We start from the raw sequence: 27,752 nt of genomic DNA, 5'->3' as shown, positions 1-27,752 counted from the left end.
GGGCATTTGTGGCTTGGCTTTGTTCTATGTAGGGTCTCCTGAGTCCCAGTAGTCTAAGGAGTGGGGACTGGGTTCAGGGATCTTTTTTTTTTTTTTTAACTTTTATTCACATTTATTTTTATGGGTTCAGGGATCTTAAGCCATGTAGAGAGAGAGAGAGAGAGGGGACTTCAGGGAGTGGCTCCCCACCCCCAAGGAGAAGCAGCCGCAGAATTAATGCCAACAAAGAGACCATGCATGTGTCTTTTCTAGGTACATTTTATTTCTCGCCACTGAACAGTAGGGCGGTTACAGACATAACTCCCCTGGGGAGCAGAGGTTCAGCGATGTAGCGACAGTCAGTCACCAAATCAGCATTAATTAGACAACTCGATCAGATAAATATTTTTAAAAATATATAAGCAAAAGGAGGCACAGAGGCCAGGAGGCCAGGAGGGAAGAGCCTAGAGTTCAGCTCCGTTTTCACAGAAAACATGTCCGAGTCAAGGCAGCCCCTTCATTTGGTCTCCCAGGACACCCCAACCTCCCAAATAAATATATTCATCAGTAAATAAATAAATAATAAATAAATAATAAATAATCACTAGTGCAAATATAAATAGAGGGAGCTGGCCCCATGAGGGAGGGGCTGGGCTTTCCATCTCAGGGAAGAGTCTGGAAATATCTGAAGAAAGGGGGGCCTGAGGTCCACTCATGTCAAGTTGTAGGTGAGATCTTCTTAAGGGATGTGCTGAAGTGTCTGGCCAGAAAGGTTCCCTGACCCCCGAATTCCAGGTGTCCCAGGTTGCGTTGAGGGACCCAAACCTGAGATCTCCAGTGAATGCTGGAAGCCCCAGTTTGAATTCTTGCTGGTGGCCAATGCTCCAAAGTCCAGGTCCCCGGATCTTAGGTTTCTAAGTGTTGTTATTTAAAGTTCTAAGCTTGGGGCCCAGCCCTGAGCCCCTAATTCTCTTTCTAAGCCAGAAGGGGATGAGGGGGTCAGAAGGAGCAGATAACAAAGGAGTTGAGGTGGGCAAGGATGGATGTCCGGCCCCCTCACAGGGCAATGATTCCAAAGTAGACTTGCCCAGACTCGGCAAAGTCAAGATAGGCAGGCAGATTGATCTCAGCGCTGAGTCGATCACCCTTCTCCAGTTGGAAGACCCCTCCCAGGTAGATGGGCTCATACCAGGGCTTGGCCTCAGCCCCCTCTGGGGTCTCCCTCTGGCAAGGGCTCTTGATGGCAGAGAGGAGGTTGACCTTGGTCTGGTAGGAAACGGCAAAGCGGCTGATGGTGTGGGTGAGGAGCACATGTGTGGAAGGACATCCTTGGCCTGTGAAGAGGACCTGGGAGTAGATGAGGTACAGCCCGTCTGAGGGCACCTTCAGTTGGTTGTCTGTCAGCTCCACGCCATTGGCCAGGAGGGCATTGGCACGCCGGCTCAGCCACTGGAGTTGCCCTTCAGCTTCGGGGTTTGCTGGAGGGAAGGAGAGAAGGAGGGAGGGGTAAGTCAGTGTGACCCTGTTAGTTCCACTCTCCACATCCTGGCCCTCAAGTTCTGCCCCCCCCCACATCCGGTTCCTGTCCCCTCTGTCTGTCCTCCCACGTCTCGTGTGGCCATGAGGTTCTGAGTGTCCCCCTCAAGGCCTGTGCTCTTCCTTCACTCTCTCCTTGAGCTCAGTGAGTCCTTCTCATATCATCTCCAAGGCCTGGGCTCAGCCTTCAGCCTGGGCTCAGCCCCCAAATCCTAGCCCTCTATGTCCCACCTGCTTCGCCATCCTCCAGCTACAGCCTCAGAAGTCTTACCTACTACATGGGCTACTGGCTTGTCACTCGGAGTTCGAGAAGATGATCCTGAGGAGGAAAGAGGAAAGAAAAAGGTGAGACCCTTACGCTTCCTGGAAAATATCCCACTTTGACTTCCATTCCTCCTCCCCTCAAACCCAAACTCTGAATTTCCCCCTCTGCTGCTATCCCAGGACTAACCTCCACCCTCGCCCAAGCCCAGAACCAGGAGAGAAGCTTTGGAGACACTTACTGAGTGTCTGGGGCAGAGGGTTGATTAGTTGCAGGCCATGTGGGAGCTGTTGGGGAGAAGGAGGAGGTTTAGCATCAGAACAAGTTACCCCTAACCGAGAAACAGCTAGGTTGTTTATGCAGCTCATACTCTGGTTCTCTCTCTCCGTTCATCGATTGATTCATCCATTCATTCATTCAACAGCACTTTCACTGTCTTCCACGTGACAGACATCTGTCTGTCTTTCCTTATCTCTTTCTTCACCTCTTTCCTTATCTCTCTCATATCGCCCACATCATTGTGTCTCGCATCTTTATTCCCATCTCTCAACCCACACCCCACATCTCTCCACACATCTCTCTCTCTCTCTCTGTCTGTCTATGTGTGTGCTCATTCATTCATTCAAGAAGTGCTTAGAGAGCACCTTTGGTGTGCTCCGTCCCTTCTCTCTTCATCGCTCTCCACATCTCTTTCTGCCTCCCGTCTTTCTCCACGTTTTCTCTCACCCATCCCCATCAGCACACCTCCTTCCTCCACCCCATTTCTTGCCCTCCTGCTCTCCCATTTCTCTCTGGGTAGGAGAATGAGCCAAGTCTGGTGTGGCACTCACCTCTTCCCTCTGGGGGCCGATCACTCCAAAGTGCAGCAGGCAGAAGAGTGTGGTGGCTCCTGCGACGAGGAGGAAGGAGAAGAGGCTGAGGCACAAGCACCTTCTGGAGCCCTGGGGGCCCCCTGCCTTCTTGGGGAGTGCCTCCTCGGCCAGCTCCACGTCCTGGATCATGCTTTCAGTGCTCATGGCGTTCTTCCCAGGGGGCTCAAGTCCAGCTGGGTGATGGTAGAGCCCTAAGGCAGCGTGTGTGAGAGGGAGAGAATCGCCTGGCTGCTTGTCTGGGGGTGTGTCGTCTGAGATGTTATTTCCGGGGGGGTCTGGAGTTGCTTCTCTCTCTCTCCTGGCTGGTCCCCTGGTGTCTTCGCTGAGGAAGCTTCTGCTGACTGGGTGTGCAGACAGCTGCATTTATATACCCACAGGGCAAGAGGAGGGCGGGGAAAGCTCTCATTCAACCAGCGGAAAACTTCCTTGGTGGAGAAACCCATGAGCTCATCTGGAGGAAGCGGTAGTGGGCCCTACACCTTCTGTCTCGGTTTCTTCTCCATCGCGGGGGTGGGGGTTTGGAAAGTTGGGGACACCCAGGCATCAAGGATACTTCCTATCCGCCCCACTCGGATTCTGAGGGAGGCTTGGTGCATATGTAGGACCCTGGAGGCTGGACCCCAGTTTCCCACTGCCCCCAATTCCCTCCATTTTTGTTTTTTTCTTGAGGATCATGTCCATGGCCTGTTTCCCTCTGATTTCCAGACAGGACTTAGGTAGGTGTAGAGCTAGAAAGGGGAAGGACTTCAGAAAGCAGAGTCCTTGGTGGGGAGAAACCTGACGGGGGGGGGGGGATGGTTTAGGGGGGAAAGTTGTGTTGGGTCCTGAGACATGTGTTTGGGTCCCTGGGAGAAAAAGAAGCTTGAGAGAAGGGAGCTTGAGAGAAGGCTGGGGATGTGAATAGGGGTCTCTGAAAGGGCTGGGGAGGGGGCGGTAAATAGCAGGGACATGCCTGGGACAGCCCCAGTGGGAGTGAAAGCAACCCTGGGAATTCACGAACCCCAGGAGGGCAGGCCTTCTCCTTTCATTCTGACCAGGAACTCAGCAGTGATAGTTTCATTCTTGGCTTCCAAGGGAATCTGGAGCCCTGACTTTTTAAAAAAAAATTTTAATGTTTATTTTTGAGACAGAGACAGAGAGACAGAGTATGAATGGGGAGAGAGCAGAGAGAGAGAGACAGACAGAATCCGAAGCAGGCTCCAAGCTCTGAGCTGTTAGCACAGAACCTTATGAGGGGCTCGAACTCATGAACTGTGAGATCATGACCAGAGCTGAAGTTGGACGCTTAACTGACCAAGCCACCCAGGTGTCCCTGAAGCCCTGACTTTTGCATGAAGCCCCCATCCCTCAGAGCCCCTGTGTGGGGCCATGTATCCCAAAGAACTCCAACTCCCTCCAGATTTCTGGAGGTAGCCCTAGCCCTCAGAGCCCCTCTGTATCACCTTGTCCCCTAAAGTGTCCCCTGGGTGCCCCCCCCCCCCCGCCTTGGGCGCTCTCCCACTCCTCAGGACCCTTGTACAGCCATGTCTTCCAGAGGATCCCCATGTCCACCCCCATGGTCCTGAACACCTTTGGTGTGATCACTTCTCCCTAGAGGCCTCCTGTAACCCCCTTTCCTCAGAGCCTCGACATGTGGCCGCATCTGCCAGTGGCCCCCCTGACCTCCACTCCTCCAGACCTTGGACCCCCATGTTTCCCTTTTCTTCCCAGCTTATCCTTTGGTTTCCCTGCAATATCTCTGGTTGCCTCACCTCTATGACTTTACCACATTCCCCCAGAGCTCCTTAGGCCCCTTTATCTCCTTGTATGCCCACAGTTCCTGTCTCTTCGGGGGCCTCTGTCCTCCTTCCATCCCTTAGAGACCTGGGAAATTCTCCCCTCCCAGACAGACAGACATAGACAGCATTTCAGAGAAAAGAGGTTTATTGGGCTTCATTGAAGGTGCAGATGTCTCCTCATGGGGTGTCTAGTCAAGCAGTGGCTGGATCTTAAGAGTCTCTTGCTTCCTTCTAGAGCTCCCGGTGTCTCAGATTCACTTGTTTTCTCTCTCACTGGATTATCCTTATGCTGATGTTCTCTGGCTCTTCATCTCTTGGTTGTATCTCTCTCTCTCTCTCTTCTGATGGCCCTCTATTATTCCCTTCCCTCCATCCTCCATAAATAAATAATTTAATTTTTTCCCTTTATAAATAATCCCCCCTCCCCTGCCTCCTGTCATCCACTCAAGCTCCTCCATGTGTCTGCCCCCTCCACGTGCAGGGCCAGGCCTTCCTTAGAGGGGCAGGACAGATGAAGAGCTCTGGGTGGGAATTTCTAGGCAGACTCGAAATCCTCAGCCTCGCATCGGTGTAGTTCAGGCGGGTGTGGTCCCCCGGGCTGCCTAGAATTCCTTCTTTGGAAGCTCCAGGTAACATGAGCAGGGGAGACTTGAGACACGTGGAATGGTCGAAAGAGGTGTGGTGACACCCTTGAAGTGGTCAGCACGGAGGCAAAATGGGAGAAGGTCTTGAAACCAATTAATTTTCTTTCTGGAGATTTCTACAGAGCAAACGCTCCAAAGAAGACACTACTGGGGCTGAGGAGTAGGTGGGAGATGCCATCTGTGTGAGTGGATAGCTGATCTCCCTGGGTGAGCAGGAACACAGCTCCCTGGTACACAGAGCGCACCCAAGGTCCCTGTGGCCCTGGGCACACGGACTTCTGAGCACTGAGGAGAGGCACGTGGAAGGGGTACTGGGAGGAGAAGAGCTGGACCTCATGGGCCAGGTAGAGAGGGGTCGGGGTGGCCTTGGGGAAGCAGCCTTCCCCAGAGAAGACCACCTGAGAGTAGACAAAGTAGAGGCCACTGGTGGGGACCAGGAGGGAATTGTTGCTCAAGGAGAAGCCATGGCGGAGGAAGGCACGATCTGTGTTTGCTCTCCAGCGCAGTGAGTTCTGGGTGCTGGGGTCTCCTAGGAAGAGCCATAGGGGATGGGAGAGGTCAAGAAGCTGGGGGTCAGCAGTCTTAATCCCTGAGGAAGTAGGTGCTGGACTGGGTTCCTGGGGGGATGGTTGGGAGGACAGATGGGAGAGGGATGGCCCTGTTTTGGGAGGTGGAGAAAGTTGGGGGAGGGGTGCGGTAGATGCTTGGTTCCTTGAGGGGGTGTAGGAGGAGAGCTGGGGACTATGTGTCTGGAGGGCCAGATGGTGTTTACCAATAAGATGAGCAGCAGGTTTGAGGGTGCCTTGTGCGAAGTGCTTCTGAGGGTGCTGATAGGTAGTCCGGGCAGCTGAGGGTGAGATGCCAACACCAGGAAGCCCCTAGGGGAGAAGACGGACGAGGATGGCTCTAGGGCCCAAAGATGGGCTGGGCCACCCCTGCTGCCCCGTTCTCGTTCTCCTGCTGCCTCACCTGGGCCTCAGGCGGCAGGGCCAGCAGCAGCCCCAGAAGGAGGAGGAGGAGGGGGGCGCTGCACACCCGCAGGAGGTAGAGCCTTCCAGGTGGTGTCATGGGGAGAACCTGCGGGGGGGGAGAGAGACAGTGAGTGGGGCGGGGCAAGGTGCAGATGACGGCCTCCTGCCTGCCCGCGGAGAGACAGCCATCTGAGAGACAGGGCAAAACGGATAAGAGAAGGGGACAAGATGCAGTCAGGGAAACCCCAAGGTGAGCAGGGGGAGACAGAAAGAGAAACAGAGACACGGGAAGGGAACAGAGAGGACTCGTGGCAGAAACAGAGAAGGTGTGATAGAGACAGGGAGAAAATGACTGATGAAGAGTCGGAGGGAGGAGAAACCAAAACCAAACCCACCAAGGCCCAGCCTCAGGCAGGAGGTACAGGAGGGGGGCCGGGGCGCAGGCGGAGGGGCAGAGTGCCCAGGGGAGTCCACCCCCCGGCAGCCCAAGGAGACGGGGCGGGAGAGTCTCACCTGCTCTGTGGGGCCCCTGGGCCCGGACGCCTGGGTCCCTTTATAGAGGAAGCTGCAGTGGCAGCGTGGCAGGCGGCGGGCGGGTTCTAGGCCCCAGCTGGGCCCGGGGAAGCCCCCAGGGCTTAGAAGATGCTGCTGTTTCAGTCGAAGGCAGGAAAGGCTGAGGCCTAGGAGTGAACCGCAGGCTGGGGGCTCAGACGACTGAGTTCTGGGAAAGGGAGTGGGGTCAGGGGAACCGTGGGCTGGGAGGGGCAGGGAGCAGGGTCAGGCTTAGGAGTTCCAGGGAAGGGACGGACAGTGAATTCGGAGAGGAGGGGGGAGCAGCTGGGGCGTGGGCTGGAGGCCCGGTTCCCTGAAGAGCGATTATATATAACACCTCTGCACCCTTGGTTGATTACAGGCTACTCTCTGTGCCCATTTCCTCCTCTGATGCCCCCATCCTTGTCCCAAACAGCTCAACTCACACTTGTCCCAGTATGTGGACTTTCCTGGTCATCTGGCAGGTTTTATATCAAGAAGTTCCATGATCTACCCCCTTGCCTGGGACATTCTGGTTTATGCCTGCCGTCCTGGTGAAAATGTTCATGGATCTCCCTTTTGCTCTCAGAAGTGTCCTCGTTTGGAAGATAAATGTTATGGTTCCCCTTCTCAGAGATGTCGTCACGTACTCACATACGATGAGGTCTCCTCTCACTGTGGAGGGATGTCTTCTACCTTATCTCCACCTTAGGCAGCCCCCCCACAGATCAGATTTGTATAACCCCAAACAAACACACACTCCGGGATCAAGGAATGTAGCAACTTCTGAAGTTCTCTACAGGGAAGACTTTGGAGGGTGGTGAGGGGCTGGAGGGTGGTGAGCTAGGGCAAGGTGGGGACAACCACAGGACTTGTCTCGAAGCTGCATTTGCAGAACCAGTATTCTGTTTTAAAATTGTTAAAGATTTCCCCTTTTTAACTTGGGTGCAGTAAGGTGCACACCTCTTAAATTTACAGCCTGTTGAACATTTCCATCTGCTGATAGCCATGTAGCCACCATATTTTTCAGATCCCCAGAAGGTTCTCTCATGCCCCCTCCCAGGTGATACCCTCCAAAGATAACCAACCACTTTCTGGTCACCATTGATTAGTTGTTCCTGCTTTTGTATCGTATAAATGAAGTCACACAGAATTTACTGGTTTGGGTTTAGCTTTTTTCACTCAACATGATGTTTGTGAGATTCATCCATGTGGTTGCATGTATCAGTAGTGGCTGGTTTCTTTGTTTCTCATTATGATGTCATGGTCTATTGTGTGAATATGCTCTAATTTATTTACTCATTCTTCTGTGGACGGACATTTGGTTTGTTTCTAGTTGTTGGCTACTATGAAAGATATTGATATGAACATTCTTTTGTTTTTATTATTTTTTTTTATTTTTGTGAGAGAGAGAAAGTTCAAGCAGTGGAGGGGCAGAGAGAGAGAGGGGGAGAGAGGGAATCCCAAGCAGGGTCCTCACTGTTAGCGCAGAGCCCGACGCGAGGCTTGAACCCACGCACCGTGAGATCATGACCTGGGCTGAAGTCAGACGCTGAACCAACGGAGTCACCCAGGCACCCCTATATGAGCACTTTTATACATGAGCCAGTTTTCACTTAATTTGTAAGTATGAAAAGCAAGATTTCTAAAGATGATTTTATCCATGTTTCATAAGATTGAGAAAATAACAATCTGCTATGTCAAATATCATCATTATTTTTATTATTTAAAAAAGTTAAAAAATTTTTATGTTTGTTTATTTTTGAGAGAGAGACAGAGCATGAGCAGGGGAGGGGCAGAGAGAGAGGGAGACATGGAATCTGAAGCAGGTTCCAGGCTCTGAGCTGTCAGCAGAGAGCCTGATGGGGGCTCGAACCCACAAACTGCAAGATCATGACCTGAACTGAAGTTGGACCCTTAACTGACTAAGCCACCCAGGCACCCCCCCTTATTATATTTTTTTAGGTTCATTTATTCTGAGAGAGAGACGAGGGAGGGGAAGAGAGAGAGGGAGAGAGAGAATCCCAAGCAGGCTCTGCACCATCCGCGCAGAGCCTGATGCAGGGCTTGAACCCACAAACTGAGATCATGATCTGAGCTGAAACCGAGAGTCGGATGCTTAACTGAGTGACCCAGGCACCCCAACTATCATTATTATTTTTGTTGATGTTGTTATGCTTTCATTTTGAGGGTTTTGAACGGCTACAGCCCTCCCTCTGTGGCATTGGGCGTATTGCTGTTCTCTGGCACAAAGTTTCTGAGTGGTCTGGGGTCCTGTGACAGGCACGTAACATTCAGGGTGTGTATGATTCATTTCTCCTGTTTTCCTCCCCTTTGCTTTTCATGCCTTCCAAACTCATCTATTATTTCTTTTCACTCTCCTTTCGCCTCTTTGCCTTTCTCTGGATTTCACAAACATTTCCTGAGTACCTTGCACAAGGCAATGAGGATGCAGACGCAAAAGACAGTCCCCTGGCCTCCGGGAGCTCAAAGACCCGTGCAGAAGACAGAAAGGTTACCAGATCATTACAACAAAGTGTGTCGGTGGGCAGCCCACAGAAAAGCCATCAAACTTGGCCTGGAGGAGGGGTGTCAGGCATTAAGTGTTGAGGGAAAGAAGATGGCAAGGAGTATTCCAGATGGAGGGAACGGTATGTGCAAGGACTGGAGGTAAAAGAGTATGAAGTATGCCAAGAGGTGCAATTGGGTACAAATAGAAGGAGCAGAGATGAGGCTTGGGAGGTAAGCTGAGAATACATTCTGAAGGGTTTAAAACCAAGAAAAGAAGTTTTGTTTCTTTCTAATTATAATGGGGAGCCACCAACAATTTTTATTTTTTATTTTTAAGTGTTTTATTTTGTATTTATTTTTTTGCATTTATTTTGTATTTATTTTGTATTTTTGTATTTATTTTGTATTTATTTTTTTAATACTTTATTTTTTGGGCACCTGGGTGGCTCAGTCAGTTAAGCGTCTGACTTCGGCTCAGGTCATGATCTCATGGCTTGTGGGCTCGAACCTTGTGTTGGACCCTGTGCTAACAGCTGGGAGCTTGGAACCTGCTTCCCATTCTGTGTCTCCCCCTTTCTGCCCCTCCCCTGCTCGCACTCTGTCTCTTTCTCTCTCAAAAATAAACAAAAAATAGGGGCGCCTGGGTGGCTCAGTCGGTTGAGCATCCAACTTCAGCTCAGGTCATGATCTCGTGGTCTGTGGGTTCGAGCCCCGCGTCTGGCTCTGTGCTGACAGCTTGGAGCCTGTTTTGGATTCTGTGTCTCCTTCTCTCTCTGCCCCTCCCCCATTCATGCTCTGTCTCTGTCTCAAGAATAAATAAACGTTAAAAAAATTTTTACAAAAAATAATAAATACTTATTTGATTTTTGAGAGAGAGAGAGAACGAGAGCAAGAGGGGGAGGGGCAGAGAGAGAGGGAGACAGAGGATCCAAAATGGAGCCACTGGCATTTTTAAGTGAGACAGGGACTCACGCAGATTGGTACCTCAGAAAAATGAGTCTGGAAGCTGCACGAAGAATGGACTGGGGTATGGGAGTTAGGGGGCTGGAGGCAAAACCAGAAGTGGAGCCTTGTTAGGAGATTGTGCAATAACCTAGGAAGGAGATACAAGAGGCAGCAGCAGGAGGCTGGAAAGGAGAGTTTTTTTTTTTTTTTAATGTTTATTTTAGACAGAGAGAGAGACAGACAGAGAGAGCGTGAGAGGGGAAGGGGAAGAGAGAGAGGGAGACATAGAATCTGAAGCAGGCTCCAGGCCCTGAGCTGTCAGCACAGAGCCTGACGTGGGGCTCGAACTCATGAATGGTGAGATCATGACCTGAGTCGAAGTCGGATGCTCAACCGACTGAGCCACCCAGGCGCCCCAGGAGGAGAGTTTTTGAGGCAAAATCTGCAGGTCTTGGTGGCTGACCAGATGTGATGGAGGAAGAGAAGCCACAGATGCTCCTTTTAAATATCTCGTCAATATGTTGGCTGGTTCTTATTCTTTTAACCTATTCTCTCTTATGTCCCTGTTGGTTTCCCTCTTGGTCCCTGCTCTTTTCCTTTTCTCTGTGTCCCTTTTCCTCTGCGTTCCTTTTTCTTCTTGTCTCCTTCTGCCTCTCCGATGGTAGGAGCCAATGGACTAAGAGACCTCATTTATATTAAAATATAAAACAATGTTGCAATTAATGATGAGAAACTGAGAAAGGGAGAAACAGGTCAGAGAGGAAGACTGGGGCATTGAGGGATAAAAAGGGGAAGGTGAGAAGGAGTGATGGGGAGACATGAGAGACAGAGAGGAAGGAAGGACAAGAACTGGGCTGAGGCTCAGTGTCACGGGCATTTGTGATGTGCTGAAGGGCGCTCCTTGCGATGGGCCAATCTTGGTTTCAATCTCAGTTTCGGAGGTTGTGTGAAATTCGGTTTCTTTCTTGGGGAGGCCAGCAGTTGGTTTGGGGCTTTCCCTGGGTGGGAGGGGTGATGACTAGAGTCTTGTGCCCCAAACTCAGGGAAATACAGTCTCTACAGTGGGCTCTGTGGAGAAACTAGTGAAATCTCTGAGGCCTCCAAATGAAGCTGAAATGACGTTAGCTTCAAACTTGGACTTAGCCTAACCACCTAAGTTGAGACTTAATAAGTTTGACCGTTACTCAAATTTAACCTCAACCCAAATTGCAACCCAAACTCAACCCTAACCTCAAATCTAAACACATCCCAATAAATGAACCTGAAAGTAAACTTAGCCTCTAAACTAACGTAACCTTGTTTCCTATAGCTAAATCTTGAAATCTACTCATCTCCATACCTGACCCTATAGTTAAACCTGACTCTAAAGGTAAGTCCAGTCGAAGCCACAGACCTGAAGTTGAGCTTTCTCCTGTTTCACCCCATTATTTATCCATCCCTCCATTTAAGAAATTTTCATTGGGGCCCCTGGGTGGCTCAGTTGGTTAGGCATCTGACTCTTGATTTTGGCTCAGGTCATGATCTCACGGTTTGTGAGTTCAAGCCCTGAGTTGGGCTCTGTGCTGACAGCGTGGAGGCTGCTTGGGATTCTCTCTCTTCCTCTCTCTCTGCCCCTCCCCCGCTTGGTCTCTCTTTCTCAAAATAAATAAACTTTTAAAAAGTTTTCATTATGTGCTGGGCACTGTTCTAGGTAGTAGGAATATGGTGACAAACAAATTGGACATCCTAGCAAGGCAGAAAGGAAATAATACTGAAGAAGTCAGTAAGTAGTGCTATGAGGAAATAATACAGGGCATGTGATGAATGGCAGAGGACTACTTGAGACACAGTGGTCAGGAAAGTCCTAAGTAAGTGGCATTTAAGCTGAGACCCAAATTACAAGTAAAAGTGACCAGGTGAAGGTTTAGGGGAGAAGCATTCCAGGCAAAGGGAATAGCCTATTGCAAAGGCTGGAAGGTAGAAATGAGCTGGGGGTGTTGAGGAACAGAAAGGAAGCCGGTGTGGCTGGAGCAGAGAGAGAGTGGGAAGCAGTGGGGGATGAGGTCAGAGAGAGGAGGCAGGAGCCAGATCACACAGGGCCATGCAAAGGGAAATAAAGCATCTGGCTTTTATTCAACCATGGGAAGCCTTTGGAAGGTGTCAGTGTGTATGTGTGTGTGTGTATTAGCAGGGGAAGGGGGGAATAGGGGATGTGGAGGAGGAGGAGGAGGGAGGCAGAGGTGATTGGATTTATATTTTTATTTTTAATTTTTTAAGTTTTATTACAAAAATGTTTTTGAGAGAGAGCCAGCTTGCACGTGCAGTCACCTGAGCAGGGGAGGGGCAGAGAGAGAGAGTGAAGAGGGAGAGAGAATCTCAAGCAGTTTCCACGCGAGGCATGGTGCCCCTACGTGGGGCTTGTTGAGGGGCTTGATCTCATCACTGTGAGATCATGATCTGAGCTGAAATCAAGAGTCTAACACTTAGCTGACTGAGCCACCCAGGCAGCCCTGGACTTATGTTTTTAAAAGATCCTGTGTCTAGACTGGATTGTAGGAGTAAAGAGTGAAAGCGTGGACACCAGTTAGGAGGCAATCGCAGCAATAGCAGGAGAGAAGATGGTGGCAGCCATGAAAATGGAGAGAAGTAGATACATTTGGGATATGTTTCAGGGGTAGAATTGCCAGGACTAGATGATAAATTGGATGGCAGGGGAGTGGGGGTGGAAGATGGAGAGACAGAAGTGGATTCTGATGGGATGGGAGAACCAAAAGTTCAATTCTGAATAGGTTAAGTCTAAATCTTTGGGGCAGACATCCACGTGGAGATGTCACTTGGCAGTGACAAAGGAGTCTGGATTTCAGAGGCAAGGTCAGAACTAGAGAGACAATGCTGGGAGTCATCAGCATGAAGATGGCATTTAATGCCACGGAACTGGTAGGGATACCTTGTCTTGTGCATCCTCTTAACACCCCCTTCAAGGTATTTATGTTTTCCCCCTCATAATAAATGTTATGTACCTTCCATTTTAAATTCCAGAAGCAGGGACCTACCTCCTGTTTCCAGAAGCAAACCCCTCCAGACTTTGTCGTCTTCTCCTGAACTCTCACTGGGATCTAACCTCCCTGGATTAGATTCCTTACACCACAAGGACACTTCTACCAATCAATTTCACAGTATTCTGTGGAATTCCCTAAATATTCTAATTCTGTTTCATTTTTGAAAGAGTCTTCCTCTGGCAGTATTTACCCTAATGATGCTCCTTCTCTTTTGTGGTGAAGTCTGCTCTTTCTTCTACCCAATCACTAGGAGGCAGGGAGCAGAGGAGAGACCATGATTCTGCACCACTGATAACCTCCTTTTCTTCTCTTGAAGCCCATGCCTTTCGCATTTGCCATGCTCTATCTGCACAGCACAGTCTTCTCCACCAACATCTTTATCACACTCTTAACATCTTTATATCTAGCTCAGTTTTTCTTCGTATCTCATCCCCACCAACATCTTTAGAGAGTTCAAAACCACACAGATGAGTCTCATGCTCTGTCCTCTCAGTGCTTCAACTCTCAATTACAACAGCTCTCCAGCCTCTTTCCCTACTTTAGGCATCCACGAGCAAGGTTGTCTCTCAAACCTCAGCCTCACTTGGAAGGGCTACATCTTTGAGATCTTGAACTCTGAATTCTCCCTCTCATCACGACCACTCCGCTTTCACAACCCCAACTCTTCCCTCCCATCAAATTAGTTCTCCATTCTAAGACTTCCAATCCCTCTTCTTTCCTTGTTTTCCTTGTCCATTTGGTTTAACTTGCACTGCATGGTCAAAAATTTCAACTACTTTCACCAGCACTTAAGAATCACTTGGTGTTCTACCAAGATGACCTTGAAAAACTTGACTTGGGTAAACTCAATTGTTTCATTCTTGGGGGCTTCTCCTGGGCTGCCAAACACCGCAGGAGGGAGTCATGTCACCAAAAGGGGCCGTCTGCTAATCCTGGCCATCTAATCTCAGAAAGCCCTCAGTGTTTCTTAATCCTTTCTTGATTCCCTGTTATACCCCTGCAGGCGTTGTTCTAAAAATCCGTGCCTCTTGACCTCTTTACTTTCAGTTGGTGATACTATCATCTATTTTATTGTGCTCAAGGCCCACCAAGCTGGATCTCTTCACGTCCTTCTTTTCCTTCACTTTATTTACATTTCATCGTTCTTTTCTTCTGACTCAGAGAAGGACTCTCCTGTCCAAGGCTGATCCTTTGCACTGTGTATTCCACTTCCTCTGTCTTTACTATATTCTTTCCCTGCTTACATCTTTAGTATCTTTCTCTCTTCATGCACCTTGCTTGCATTTTACAAACATGTTTTTGTAATATTGTAATTTCTTGTAAATAAGAAAATCCTTCCCTGGACTCTGTTTTTCCCTCAAATGTCCATCCCATCTCTCTTTCTTTTTCTGTGTGATGTCTCCAGAGACTAGCCCCTTTGCCCACTTTTTTTGGGAACTGGTAAAATTTTCCTTATCTGTAAAATTCGTGGGTTGAAGCAGAGATGATTCTTAGTTATCTTCCACATTCACCATTCTATGACTTTGTACCTACCACCTCCCTTTCCTCACCTCCCACTCATTCCTCAACCTATGTAAAGTGATTTCTGCCCCTTTGGTAAGTGGAAACTGTTTTCTCAAAATTTGTAATTGTCTAGTTCCTGAACCCAAAGTATCTTTTCAACCTTCCCCTACTAGACCTCTTTGAAGGATTAGATGTGGGTGCCCTGTCTCTGCTTGGCACACCCCTCCCTTGCCCTACTCCTCTTTCCCCACCTCCCCTCTTTATTGATTCTTCTTGCGCCTACCATCTTCAGGGTCTCTTCTGGTTACCCTCTCTCGGGGATCCTGTCCACTCAGGGGCTCAATCTCCGCTAGGAAGGGAATGATGCTCAAATCTACCCCTCCAGCTCAAACTTTTCTCTTGAGCTCCAGACCTGCTTGCCGGAAGTCTCCAACCTGAGTGTTATGTTAGCATCTCAAATTCAGCAGGCCGCCTTTGAGCACTTTATTACTCTAAGCATTACTTAGGGTAATTACCTGTAGTTGTTACTTACATATTGTTTATTTTATTAGAGTGTAAGTTCAGTGAAAGCAGTGAGTTTATTTCATTTAAACCCTTTGGGGGCGCCTGGGTGGCTCAGTAGGTTGAGTGTCCGATTTTGGCTCAGGTCATCTCATGGCTCGTGAGTTCAAGCCCCACATCGGGCTCTGTGCTGACAGCTCACAGCCTGGAGCCTGCTTCAGATTCTGTGCCTCCCTGTCTCTCTGCCCCTCCCCCACTCACATTCTGTCTCTGTCTCTCTCAAAAATAAACATTAAAAAAATTTTTTTTTAAATAAAAAAACACCCTTTGTTTTGCAGAGTACCCTGATCCTATCTGGCACTTAATAAAATTTTATTGATTAGGGGCACCGGGCTTCTTAGTTAAGTGTACAACTCTTGATTTCAGCTCAGGTCATGATCTCACAGTCGTAAGCTCGAGCCCCGCGTTGGGCTCTGTGCTAGGTGTGGAGTCGGCTTGGGATTCTCTCTCAAAAAAGAAATTATTGATTCGATGTCTGAAACTGAATTCCTTATCTTTTCCCTCAGCCAGGTGTCTCCTTTTAGGCGGAAGGCATCATCTTTCTAATCCCCTAGGCTCAAAACTCAGAGTCACCTAAGATTCCTCTTCCCTCAGTCCCACCATCCCAGGAGTTGTCTTGTGCTAATGACTTACCCTTTCAAGTTTCTAAGATCTGTTTTCTCCTTTAATGCCATTGTTACTGGGGCCTAAGTGAAAGTACACAAGTTTCAGAGTAAGATGAGCTTCGTGCTAATTGCACTACTTTTTGGAAGTTCAGTACGTTTATGAGCCCTTGGTTTCTTCTTTATAATAGAGATCCACCACCCACCTTCTGAACCGTTTTGGCAGAATTACTCATGTTAGGAACATGGCAGGTGTTCACCGAATGATAGTTGTTTTCTTCTTTACTCTTTGTCTGTAACCCCTGCAGCACTCTCCTGCTCTCTCTCTTCTGCACAGCTGTCACTATGGCACACAGGATGAAGGCCCAAATCCTTCACCTTGGCCTTCTGTGGTCCTTTCTTCAACATGTGCACACTCACACCTGTACTTCGTCTACCTCACGACATTCATCTTTTTCCTCAATACGCCGTTTTTTTGACTCCTGGCCTAAGCTGAAGCCATTTCACTTATCTACAGAGCCTTCCCCACCCATAGAAATTGTACCTATTCACCAGCACCAGCTCAAATGCCCTTTTCCTGCTCAGAGTCCGCCGCCCCCATGCTTTAGGATGGAATGCGCCTTCCCCTTTCTGTATCCACCATGTCTTATAAGATTTACTCAGCACCCTGCCCTGAGTCACAGTTAGGTGTGGGCCTGCCTCCCCTGTGGGACTTATATTGAAGTAGGTTGGGTTTCTTTCGGCTACCTGATGCTCAGTTGAACTACACTGAATAGAGTCCCTCCCAAACCCTTTTCCTAACTTAACCCAAACCTGCTGCAACCCCAAGTCCCCAACTGACACTCTTTTATCTTGCTAGTCTTGTTCCCTAATCCCGTTTTTCTAACTGAACCCCAATGCATCATCCTTCACTGAGAACTGATTCCTCCTTCCAGCTCTCGAGAGCAGATACACTCACACCTCCCCAGTGTTTCACGGGAGGCACTGAGTCATCCCTTGGGGACCCCTGGGCCTCCCTCCCTGCCCCCATCACAGTGGACAGGATGCCTGCTGCCTGGCCCCAGGGGGTCAGAGGAAGCCAAGGCCTCTAGGGCTCAGTATTTTTATCAACCTAGGAAGCAAGAGACACAGAAGCGGAAACCCTGTGGTCAGAGAAAGTGAACAGCCCTCATCTCAGGGGAACCCCCAACAGGGCCGGGGGCCAGACACCAGGGAGGGACGTTGAAAAGAAGGAGGTTTGGGGGGCCAGGTATCAGGGCTTATCTTGCTTTGGTTTTACGTAACTCTGGCAGAGGGGAAATGACTTGAAAACCAGAGAAAAATCTCCTGGAAGAGCAAATTTGGACACCAGAAGTTTCTATTGCTTACCTGTCAAGCCCCAGCTTCGGATCCTAACCCCAACTCCCCCCCGACAACAAACATGGGCTCTTTGCATGCCACTTCCGAAACCTCCGGCCTGTGAGAGGAACCGGACGCCTGGGTTGCTCACAGCTCGCCGGCTCTTCTCTGAATCACAGCAGCTTCCTCTCACAGGATCTTTCTCACCAGCCCTTCCTCCTCCTGCTCCATGAACAGTTGCCTGGTCCCTGCGAGGCCTTGGGTCTCTGAGCTGTCTTCTCCCAGGGTCTTGCGCCCACCCCGTGTGCCCCTGCTTCCACGGGCTTCCCCTCCACCTCCACGCCTGGGACTCTCCCGAGTACATGGGGCCTCCAGATCTGAAAAATAGGTTTCTGACCTGTAAGATTCTCTGCGGTAGACCTGTGCAGACTGTACACGCCAGCGCATGCCTGTACTGTCTCTTCCTTTCACGGAGTTCCCTGTTGTGTCCTGGGGAATGGAACTGGGCTTTGGTACTGTCAACAGCTTCCTCTCCCTCCAACCCCCAGGACCTTTTTCTCAACTTCAGGAAAAGATACCTATCCGGAAAGCCAAGCCTGGATTGCCCAGAGATGAAGCCCGGGTCTGGGGTGGGGGCAGAAGCTGGGTAGAGAGGAGGATTGGGGCCCTGGAGGTAGAGAGATGGACTGAGGAGCTAGAGGGGAGATAGCCTTGGGTGTGGATCCCTGGTTGCCCAAGAGCAGACAACCCAGGTTACATAATTTGGCTCTTTCCACCTCCCTCCCCGGCTCCTAATTTTAGCAACCGAAATTCCACTCCCCCACAGGGCTCTTCCTCTGTCCGTTCTGCTTCTATCCCGTCCTCCCACAATCTCCTCATGGCCCCCAGCTCCAGCTGCCCCCAACTCAGAACGTTCAGTGACTCAGCAAAGGGAAAGCCCTGTGCCGGGGGAAGGGGGTGTTAAGTGGGGAGGAGGATGTGGTTCTGCCCCGGGGAACTGGGGAGAGGAGGGAAACTGGTTTTGTTCCCTTTTTTGCCTCTGTTCACATCTATTTCTCCAGTCACTGCCTGCAGAGTAGAGGAGCCCAGTGCAGGGAGGGGAGTGAGACTGGGGGGCAACATGGGTCTTCTCCGGGCTGCCTAGGTATGGGGGTGGGCAAGCAGGGCCTTCCTGCCTCCAGCTGAGAGCGCGGCTCAGTGTGTGCGTGCGTGTTGCAGGTGTGTAGGAGCTGCGGGTTTTGGCAGGCGGGGTGGGAAAGGAGATGTCACGTATGATGAAAACCACAGCAATGGAAAAAGGCAGAGGAGACACTGGGAGTGAGATGTGGAACCAGGTCTTATTAGGAAATGGAGGAGTCAAGGAGCAGTGGCGGTGGCCCATATCCTCCCCACCCCCACTGGTTACAAGTTTCACTCCCACCCCATATCCTTTGCGCGCGGGGCAGCATCAGCCTCTTCCTCGTCACCCCCGCCCTGACCTGCCCCTTACTACTGCCCTGCCTCTAAGGCTGCACTCCCTGCAGTTTCTCACTCTTTCCCTGGGGTCACTTGAGGGCCTCTGCGTGGCGATTCAGGGCTTGAGAAAGGGCCGTCACAGCTCCCATCACGCGGCCCAGCTCCCAGGTCTCAATCTGGCTTCGGAATCGCTGCAGGAAGCGGTCAGGGTGCCAGCGGACCTGCTGGACCCTCAAGTACCTCCTCAGAGCCCCCTGCTCCTCCAAGGGGGGGCCCCTGGCCACCAGGGCTGCAGCCATGGCCTCTGGGTCCCCTCCCCCAGGGCAGGGCCAGGGCACATCGCCAAAGCGCCAGAGGCTGCCCCTCCCTGCTCCTCTTGGGTGCTCTGCCCTGGGCCCAGCCCTGGCCGGCTCTGGCCCTCGGTCCCCACGAGCCTCCTGTGCCCTCTTGGCTCGGCTCTCACGCAGTTCTTCCTCCTTGGCTCGGGCTCGCTCTCGGAAGAGCCGCTGCTCCTCCTCCTGCTGTCGCCAGTTGTGACCGGAGCCCTCAGCCCGTGGGGGTCGGCGGGCTCCCTCTGCCTCGTGCTGCTGCTGCTTCTGGGCATGTTCCCGGGCCAGGCGATCTGACCAGGCTGAGAAGGACTCGGGTTCCTGGGTCTCATGGGAAGCATCATCTGTTTGGGAGGGCAGGATGGGGGTGGTTGGGGAGATGCTGTGAAAAGGTGACAGGCAAGAGCGGCAGGGAGGTTCAGAGAAAGGGGGCACAGGAAGCCAGTGGGAGCACCCATGCGGTGGGTACAGGAAAAGCAGTCAAGGGGAAGAAGGGCAGCTATGGATGGGAATGGATTCCTTACCTTCAAACCTCCCGATGACCTCCTGCCACTCATCCTCCAGTTCTCCCTGCAGCTTCTGCCTCCATTCCCGCTCCTTAGAGGCCTCGTCTTCTTCCTCTTCTTCAGCAGAATCCCAGGGAGGTCCCCAGCCCAGAATTTGCCCAGGGGTCTCCCCATCCTTATTCTTTATTCCCATAGCAGAGGGGCAGCGGCTCAGCAGTGGCAGGAAGAAGTCTGTGTAGGCTGTTGGTGGGAGAGCAGTGAGCAGAAATTAGCTGGGACTCCCACTCCTTGGCAGGCTGCCATCTTGAATCCTGCTGGTCACTCCCTCCCTTGGTCTTAGAGCAACGGAAAGGGTTGCCCACATGGAAGTCTCCTGGGCATTAGGAAATCACGGTCACCGACAAATATCTACTGATAGTTTACCACATGCGTGATAAGTGTGGTAGTTTACAATATTATGACCTATGTTCCCACAAACTGTTTCAGTGTCCTGGGAGTTCTGCTATGTTAAATGACATTTTCTAGTCTGCGTCCAGCCACCTTGGGCAATGTCAAAAACCTCTAACTATGTACTTCGTTTTTAGTTTGAAAATACTGTCACTTTATAACCCTTACCGTGTTTCTCATCCAAAACTAATTCAGACTGGTTAAATACCTGTATGTTTTACTCTGTACCATTATAGATATACAAATAAATAAGAGGTGCCTTTGTACATGGCTTTTTTTTTTTTTTTAAAGTATTTACCCATTTTGACAAAGACAGAGACAGCATGATTGGGGGAGGGGTAGAGAGAGAGGGAGAGAGAGAGAATCCCAAGCAGGCGCCACACTGTTAGTGCAGAGCCTGATGTGGGACTCCATCTCATGAAACCATGAGATCATGCCCCGAGCCCAAACCGAGAGAAGGATGTCTAACTGACCTGAGCCATTCAGGAGGCCCTTACGATGCTTTTCAATGAACTGAGTAAAATAAGTGTTTTCAGGGGAATTTCTCTCAGCCAACCTCATATGGGGCATACTGGAAGGGGGATTGGGAAGTAAAGGGAAATGTTCCCAGGAACAGAGCAAGGTTGTTCCAAATGACTGCTGACCTAGGGCAGGGGAAAAGGGCTGACATAGAGGGTCCCACCAGGGGCTGGCTGACAGGAGGCTGGGGGTAAACAGCAGAGGGACTGACATTCCTGAACCCCCCTCTTCTGAGCCCTCACTGCATCCACTCTAGCATCAGCAGAAGGCCATGCTGCTCACTTCACTACCAACCCAGCCTTCTACCCCTGGTCAAGCCCACCCACCATGGCCACCAAGCACCTCTTCACTCCGGGGACAGAGGAAGGTGAGTGAAGTACCCTCCCTTCCTATGGACCTACTTTCTCTCCCTAGGGCAGGAGGAAATGGGCCAGCAGTCCTTAAATCCTTATTTTGTGCTGGGAAGTACTGGCCACCTGACAAAAGGATGGGACAAGGGAAGGATTGTCCTGTCACTGCCAGGAAGGCAGGAAAACAGAATGGGCCAACTTGGGCTGGCCAAGGCCCATCACCCCCCACCCATCACCTCTTGGTGCATCTCTGAGCGCCGCCCAGCCCAAACCATATCAGGATGAGGGAAGGGGGTACTTATTACTGATGTGACTGGTCACAAGCCCTCCCAACTTGTCCCATTCAGCAAATACCTGGTCCTGTCTTTCAACTGTTTATTCCCCATTAGGGTTCACAGCCGCGGGAGGGTGGGTGGGTGCTCAGACTCCCATAGGAGGTTTTAAAATTCATAGATTTTAAGGAGTAAGGCCTCCAACTAAAAAACAGGGCAAGTAAAATCTGGTACAGCATATTAAATAGCCACTAAAAATGATGCCTGTGTGAGGAAAAAACTGGCTATAAAACCATACATGGGATCCAGTCACAACCATGTGAAAAAAAGAGGCCAAATCTTATGGTTAAAAAAAATAACTAGAAGGAAATGTGTAAAAATTCTGGTCTCTGTGTGGCAGGACTATGGGTAAATATTTTAATGTAAACAGGATAACTGATGTGAAAAAATGTTTCTCTTTTTAAAGAATGAAGAATAAATTTAATCACTGTTAACAGTTTGCTGTGGTCCCTTCCAGTCCTGTCTTGGTGTGTATAAATGCATATATGGGCGTCTTTTTTTCAGAGGTATGTGACCATGCTATTTCTATTGTTTGGCAACTTGCTTTTTTCACTTAACGTCTCATTTGTATTTTTCCACAAGAGTATACACAGCCTACCTCATTCTTTTTTATGACTGTGTAGTGTTCCGCTATGCGTATGAAACAAACATCTCCCACCTCCAGTCAACAGACTTTGTTTCCAAAAATGTTCAGCCTCCTACATATATCTCTGTGGACAAGGAGTGGGGTAGATTCTCGGAAGTGGAATTTCTGAGTCAAAGAACGTGCGATTTTACTGAATTGCTCTCAAATTTGTGTCAACATACGCCCTGATACAGAACATGAGTGCCTGTGTTGTCCTTTACTAAAGTTGAGTATCACCAACCCACCCTTTTAATTTTGCTCATCTGATAGAGGAAAAGATTTCATTGTTTTTTTTTTCCTTTTTTAATGTGTTTTGGCCCACTCTTTCTTCCTTTCTCTTTCTTTCTTTCCTTGTGTCCTTCTTTTTTAAAAGATTTTGTTTTTCAGTAATCTCTACACCCAACATTGGCTTGAACTCATGACCCTGAGATCAGGAGTCACAATCTCTACCAAGTGAGCCCGTCAGATGCCCCTGGCTCTTTATCTCTTTTGTGAATGACTTGTTCATGTTCTTCATCTACTTTTCCCCTGGAAATTATACATGTAGACATGAGAGCTCTTTATACTTTGTAGTACACTTTGTATACGTTTATACCTTGTGCCAAGTATTTGTAAATATTTCCTCCCATCCTTAGAAAGGTTTTATGCAGTTAAATATGTATCAATATTTTCTCTCATTGCTTTTGGCTTTACGTCATCCTTAGATAGGCTTTCCCCACTCTAAGATTATAAAAATATTCTCTAGTGTTTTTTTTCTACTAATTTTTATTTTTAGAAATCCAAACAAATTTAAAAAGTATAGTACAATAAGCGCCCCCACTCCTCCCACAAGGTATGTTACTGTTCTGTCATTTTTGCAACATTATTTTGTATTAAAGAAATAAAGTATCATAGGTAAAGTTAAAGCTTTCTCTAATATTGCCTTCTGAATATTATTCCCCATCTGCCCCTCACCGCCAAAGGAAATGTCTCCTGTGAATTTGCTACATACCCTTCCTGTCATGTTAAGATATTTAAGCTGCTGTAATTTATTTATTTTAATTTTAGAGAGAGAAAGAGAGCGTGTGGACAAGCAGGGAAAGGGGCTGGGAGAGGACAGAATTTTAAGCAGGCTTCATGCTGGTCGTGGAGCCTGACATGGGTTTCAATCCCACAACCCTGGGATCATGACCTGAGCCGAAATCAAGAGGTGGATGCTCAACTGCTTGAGCCACTCGGTGCCCCCGTTATTGACTGATTGATTGATTGATTGATTATTTTTGAGAGAGCAAGCACGAGAGAGTGTGAGCGTGTGCACGCACAAGTCGGGGAGGGGCAGAGAGAGAAGGGGCAGAATCTGAAGCATGTTCTGTGCTGCCAGTGCAAACCCTGATGTGGGGCTTGAACCCACCAACCATGAGATCATGACATGACTTGAAGTCGGATGCTCAACTGACTGAGCCACTGAGGCGGCCCTCTGGTAATATACTTTTGAGTCAGGGGTGAGGTAGGAGTCCTTTCCTTAGATGAACCAAATACTCCAAAATTGTTTCTTAAATAGCTCACCACCCACCAGTGATTTGAAATGCCACTTTCATCATCAATTTAGCAGTACAAATCAACTTCCCAGGGTTCTTTAATATGTTGTACTTTAATATTGAGAAAAATCTAGATGAAAAAAATTTTGAAGTAAAAACACGCTCTGTGTCTTAGTGGTGGAAGCACTGTTCTTCCCCTCCCCATAATGAGGCATGATTTCTATTTTAACATCACGTTCACACTCACTGGTCCAACACACTTGTATTTGGGGAGCCTAGGTGGCTCAGTCGGTTAAGCATCCAACTTCGGCTCAGGTCATGATTTCACTGTTTGTGAGTTCGAGCCCTGCATCGGGCTCTGTGCTGACAGCTCAGAGCCGGCAGCCTGCTTCGGATTCTGTGTCTCCCTCTCTCTCTGACCCTCCCCTGCTCATGCTCTGTCTCTCTCTGTCTCAAAGATAAATAAAAACATTAAAAAAAACCACACCAATATTGTAAGTTTATACTGAGTGATGGTTGATAGAGGCACAGAGGAAGAAAAGGTAAAAGTGGGTAGGGTGGGGACACCCGGGTAGCTCAGTTAGTTAAGTGGCCAACTCTTGATTTTGGCTGAGGTCATGACCTCTCACCATCTGTGAGCTTGACCCCACATAGGGCTCTGTGCTGACAGTGTGGAGCCTGCTTGCTGTTCTCTCTTCCCCTCTAGTTCTCTTTGTCTCCCCCACTTATTCTCTCTTTGTCTCAAAATAAACAAACAATTACAAAAACAAAAAGTGGGCAGGGTGGTTAGAGAAGGCTCCAAAAAGGAGGTGGGGCTTATGTTGGGCTGGAAAGGGAGGATAACTTAGCAAAGTGGAAATTAGGTGGATGGGAAGGCAGTCTTGTGAAAACATGCCTGGGGTCACTGAAGACAGAGCTGGGTAGCTGGAGTTGCAGGCTTGTGGTTGTGCCATGGTAGGTAAGGCTGAAAGGCAAATGGAACATAAACCAGATGGCTCAGCTATCTGCAAAACGGGCCACCGCTTACACCTACTGTGTAGGTCAAAGTGAGTAATAGGTGGGCGATGTCAGGTACTGTGCTGGCACAGAACAGAAGTACAGTAAATGTTACATAAAAAAACACACACACAAAGAAAACAGGCTGGCTTTGGACTTGATTGTTTTCGCAAAGACCGTTTCTTAGTGTCCACTAATTCTTGTTGTACGCAGAGAATGGTTATTGTCTGACTAAGGTGTGTTTATATGGGGGTCTTTGGCAGCTAAGACCACTTCCCCATGAGGTGATAGGTCCCCAAAAGAAGTTACCAAAAGCCATTCACTGGCTTCTCATCGGTTGTGACCGCACAGCCAGACAATCCAGCATGAACTGCCTCATCTCTCGCCTAATGTGGGAATGGGAGAAAACCTCCCCTCCTCAGGGGATCCTGGGTCATTTCATCTGGTCAAAGGAAATATTTGCATTTTAAGGCAGAATGGTCTCTAGAGCAGCTCAAAGCTGAATGAGATGGGCCATTTTACCAAAGAGCCAGAAGGCCACCTGGTGGCTGGACCATCAGGGGAACAGGAGGAAGTAAGGCCCGAGAGGACACCACAGCTTGGGAATGACCTGAGAGCAGGTCCCCCTTAGGAAAGACAACAACTTGTCAGTTATGAGATTTCAAAAAGTTCCTGAACTTTCTGGGCCCTGCTTTCCTCATCTGTAATGAGATAATAGTATCAATCTCATATGCTTCTTAGATGTCAATACGACGAAGGAAAATCCTGCCACACTATGAGGTAGTTTTATTACTCAAAAAGCCATAATTGGAAAATATGAGAATAAAAATAACAATACTTCTCATCTAGTGAGTGCCAAATCTGCCAAGTACTTGCCTCATTTACTTGTCACAGCTTTCATTTTAGAGAAGCAAGTTAAAATATAAATAATAATAATGATAAAAAAGGCAAATTAGGGTCACGGAAGTTAAGTTGCATGTTCCTGTTACACAGCCGGTAAGGGGTAGAGGCTGAACTTGGAGGAGGTCTGGGATCTGCCACAGGGTCCTCTGCTCTCTTGCCATGTATAACGTGAGCTGTCAAATTAGATGCCTGCATTTTGCACACCTGCTCTTTTTGTTTTTAACAAAAAATCTGAATATGCCAGCCTATCTCATTATGTTAAGCGGAATTAAAGGGTTTTTTTAAAATTTACCATATGGGGAGAAGTTTTTGGGGTGAGAGGTTTCTGTTGGGGAGCTGGAGGATGGTAATAGCAATCAAACTGAGTTAAGGTTGTTCATTCCAACCCAGATTTTCCTCCAACGTTCTCACTAGAAGGAAAATCTCTAGAGGGTTTTATTTTCCTAAGGGCTATTACCTCTACTGAGCTGCCTCCGCTGTCAATAGGTCCCCACCTGAAACCCTCAGTGTCAAAGGTTTCTCAGAACTCAGATGTTTTTGGGACTTGGTAGGGCTGACCTGAAAGTACATACATCGTATCTTAGGTAGCCGAGGAGAGCCTGGGTAGCTCCGGTAACCAAACACGTGAAATGTTTCTGCAGTGAAACGCCATCAGTAGGATAAAAATGAATGATAGATAGTCTCCCTTTAGTTCAGGTTAGGTTTTCTCTCCAAACGAGTCTGGTGGCTGACTGATGAAAAATGTTTGGCTCTTAGTGTTTTGAGTTGCAGAACTGAGGCTAAGGGAGTATGGATCTGCTGATAACGGAAACGACATCCAGCATCTACTGCATGTTAATCACAGGCCGGGTGCTCTAACTGCATATGGTGTCAATTCATTCTCAAAACATACGTGACAGCATGGGTGCTTTGAACATGGGCACTATCATTGTATAATTCTGTAATGTATCACACAGGATAACACAGTCGTTACAGAGTACAGACGGTCTAGCTAGGCTGCCTGGGTTATAATCCCTGCTCTACTACTTTGTCGCTGGGGGACTTTGGCAAGTTATTTTACTTCTCTGTGCTGTTTTCTCATCTGAGAAATAGGGGAAAATATTAATTCTTATAGTTTCATAGGGTTGTTGGGAGGACTAGATGAGTGGTTTTGTGAGAAGTACTGGAATATAGCAAGAGTTATTTAACTCTTTGCACGCGGGCAAACTAAGCCTCAGGGAAGTTTAGGAAGTTGCCCAAGAATACTCAGCTGTTAAATGTGGAGCTGGGATTTGAACCTAGGCAATCTAACTGCAGAACCTACCCTCTATCCTACTTTTTGTACTGTGTCTTGACAACCAGTCAAGACACACAGTAGCTACTAATGTAGAAAGATGTGAAAATTGAAGTTGTTGTTTCGAGAATGCTGGGATCTTCAGAGAATGAATGGTAGCTCAGTAACCTAAAGGCACAAATGACTGCCACATGCCAACGTGGACAGCTACTTTCCTCTGCATCGCTAGCTTATTTTTCATTTGTTGGCCTTCATCTCCTTCCCGTTTAGTTAGTCGCTCATGACCTTGTTCCCCACCAGGCAAACTCACCATCAGGGCCCTGGCGGGCAGCAGCGTGCAGCGCCGTGTCCCCGTGGCGGTCCTGGTGGGCAGGGTCAGCCCCAAGCCGAAGAAGCAGGCACAGGGCAGGGGCATCGTGCCGGGCACAGGCCCGGTGCAGTGGTGGGGGTTGCCCAGCGTCTACATCAAGGCCCGGGTGTCTCTGGAGGAGGGCTTGGGCCCGGACCAGCCGTCCTGCAGACAAGTAACGACGGAAGCGACGCTCTCGGCGTTGGCGGCGGGAAGTGGAGGCCATGGAAGTCTTGGGCTGAGGAAGAAGGAGAAAAAGGCAGCAGTCAGGGCCCCAGCCTTGCCTGGTCCCTCCCCCACCATCCCTGACATTCCATCTTGTTCCTCCCTTCGGTTCCCCTTCTTTTTACATCTTCAGGAACAGATGAGGCCTATCCTAACGCTCATCCCTTAACCAGATGATAGGTTTGAAAACAATTTTGAAGTGGGCTTGGGTCACAGACATTTTTAATGTAAAATTTGAGAAAAGGATAAATAATTGCTTTTGAGGCTCACTAGCCCAGGTAAGTTTTAATACGGGGCTTTGAAAAAGGCAAATAAAGAATGATGGGGGACATTTTAATCAACAGAAATCTGAATTTAAAAGTCACAGATAATTTCAAATAATGATCTAGAAATTGAATATAATCTACCCGGCAGACAGATGTGGAGGCTTCTCCCTCTGGGACCTGGGGGGAGGGGTTACTCATCAGACCTGCCCCCCGCCCCCCTAAGTACCCCCAGAGCTGTAGGCCCGAGGCCTGTGTTTAAGACGCTCGGAAGAAGGGAGGCGGGAAGGGCGGAGACACTGTAGGCTGGCGGAAATGGCGCACGCCGAGACGCAGGTAAAGGGCGGAAACGCACTTGGAAGGCACGTTACCGGATGTCGTCTCTCTCCGAGGGGAAAGGCGGGGGTGGGGTGGGGGGGTGTGTTCCCTCAGTCTGGCCTCGGGGGGAAACTAGGGGAACTTAAGGTAAAGGGTCCGTCTGAAACCGTAAGACTGGACGGTAGACGCGAAAAAGGAGCCGAGCAAGGGAGGGTAAAAACGGTGATTTAGAGATTTAGCTTCCCCTCCCCCAACAGGGAAGAGAGAAGAGATG

At 49.1% G+C, this 27,752-nt stretch overlaps 3 protein-coding genes and 1 long non-coding RNA gene across 6 annotated transcripts; 1 reads left to right on the top strand and 3 right to left on the bottom strand.

The window, feature by feature from the left end:
- Nucleotides 1–1,035: 1,035 nt before the first annotated feature.
- TNF (tumor necrosis factor) lies at nucleotides 1,036–2,793 on the bottom strand. Its single transcript, NM_001009835.1, is given in 4 exon segments — nucleotides 1,036–1,457; nucleotides 1,787–1,834; nucleotides 2,019–2,064; nucleotides 2,608–2,793. Coding segments are annotated over 4 exon segments (702 nt in total).
- LOC109499613 lies at nucleotides 1,455–22,539 on the top strand. Of its 3 annotated transcripts, none has more exons than XR_002156966.2 (3): nucleotides 1,455–1,860; nucleotides 20,584–20,694; nucleotides 21,416–22,539. It is a non-coding gene; the product is annotated as an uncharacterized LOC109499613 (long non-coding RNA). The 3 variants fall into 3 exon arrangements; XR_006597657.1 differs by lacking the exon at nucleotides 1,455–1,860 and adding an exon at nucleotides 5,593–6,292; XR_006597656.1 differs by lacking the exon at nucleotides 1,455–1,860 and adding an exon at nucleotides 7,832–8,196.
- LTA (lymphotoxin alpha) lies at nucleotides 4,555–6,574 on the bottom strand. Its single transcript, XM_023253748.2, has 4 exons — nucleotides 6,556–6,574; nucleotides 6,041–6,148; nucleotides 5,844–5,949; nucleotides 4,555–5,600 (listed from the first exon to the last, which is right to left on the bottom strand). Exons 2-4 carry the CDS (start codon nucleotides 6,137–6,139, stop codon nucleotides 5,188–5,190), a joined length of 618 nt encoding a protein of 205 aa, XP_023109516.1. The 5' UTR covers nucleotides 6,140–6,148; nucleotides 6,556–6,574; the 3' UTR covers nucleotides 4,555–5,187.
- NFKBIL1 (NFKB inhibitor like 1) lies at nucleotides 18,390–27,506 on the bottom strand. The gene is made up of 4 exons (XM_003985912.6): nucleotides 27,305–27,506; nucleotides 26,634–26,910; nucleotides 19,380–19,601; nucleotides 18,390–19,199 (listed from the first exon to the last, which is right to left on the bottom strand). Exons 1-4 carry the CDS (start codon nucleotides 27,359–27,361, stop codon nucleotides 18,616–18,618), a joined length of 1,140 nt encoding a protein of 379 aa, XP_003985961.1. The 5' UTR covers nucleotides 27,362–27,506; the 3' UTR covers nucleotides 18,390–18,615.
- Between the last annotated feature and the right edge of the window lie 246 nt (nucleotides 27,507–27,752).

This window comes from Felis catus, chromosome B2, assembly GCF_018350175.1.
Source record: "Felis catus isolate Fca126 chromosome B2, F.catus_Fca126_mat1.0, whole genome shotgun sequence".
Taxonomy (NCBI): Eukaryota; Metazoa; Chordata; class Mammalia; order Carnivora; family Felidae; genus Felis; species Felis catus.
The sequence above is the reverse complement of the archived record's forward strand: the minus strand, read 5'-3'. Positions and strand labels throughout refer to the sequence as shown.

Bases quoted from the DNA above. Each gene is read 5' to 3' on its own strand.
- LTA (XM_023253748.2), bottom strand. From the start codon at position 6,139: ATGACACCACCTGGAAGGCTCTACCTCCTGCGGGTGTGCAGCGCCCCC. The intron at 5,950-6,040 runs GTGAGGCAGCAG...CTTCTCCCCTAG, and splicing joins CCCTGCCGCCTGAGGCCCAG to GGGCTTCCTGGTGTTGGCAT. The intron at 5,601-5,843 runs GTAAACACCATC...GGCTCTTCCTAG, and splicing joins ACCTGCTGCTCATCTTATTG to GAGACCCCAGCACCCAGAAC.
- NFKBIL1 (XM_003985912.6), bottom strand. From the start codon at position 27,361: ATGAGTAACCCCTCCCCCCAGGTCCCAGAGGGAGAAGCCTCCACATCT. The intron at 19,602-26,633 runs GTGAGTTTGCCT...TCCCACCAACAG, and splicing joins TGCCCGCCAGGGCCCTGATG to CCTACACAGACTTCTTCCTG. The intron at 19,200-19,379 runs GTAAGGAATCCA...CCTCCCAAACAG, and splicing joins GGTCATCGGGAGGTTTGAAG to ATGATGCTTCCCATGAGACC.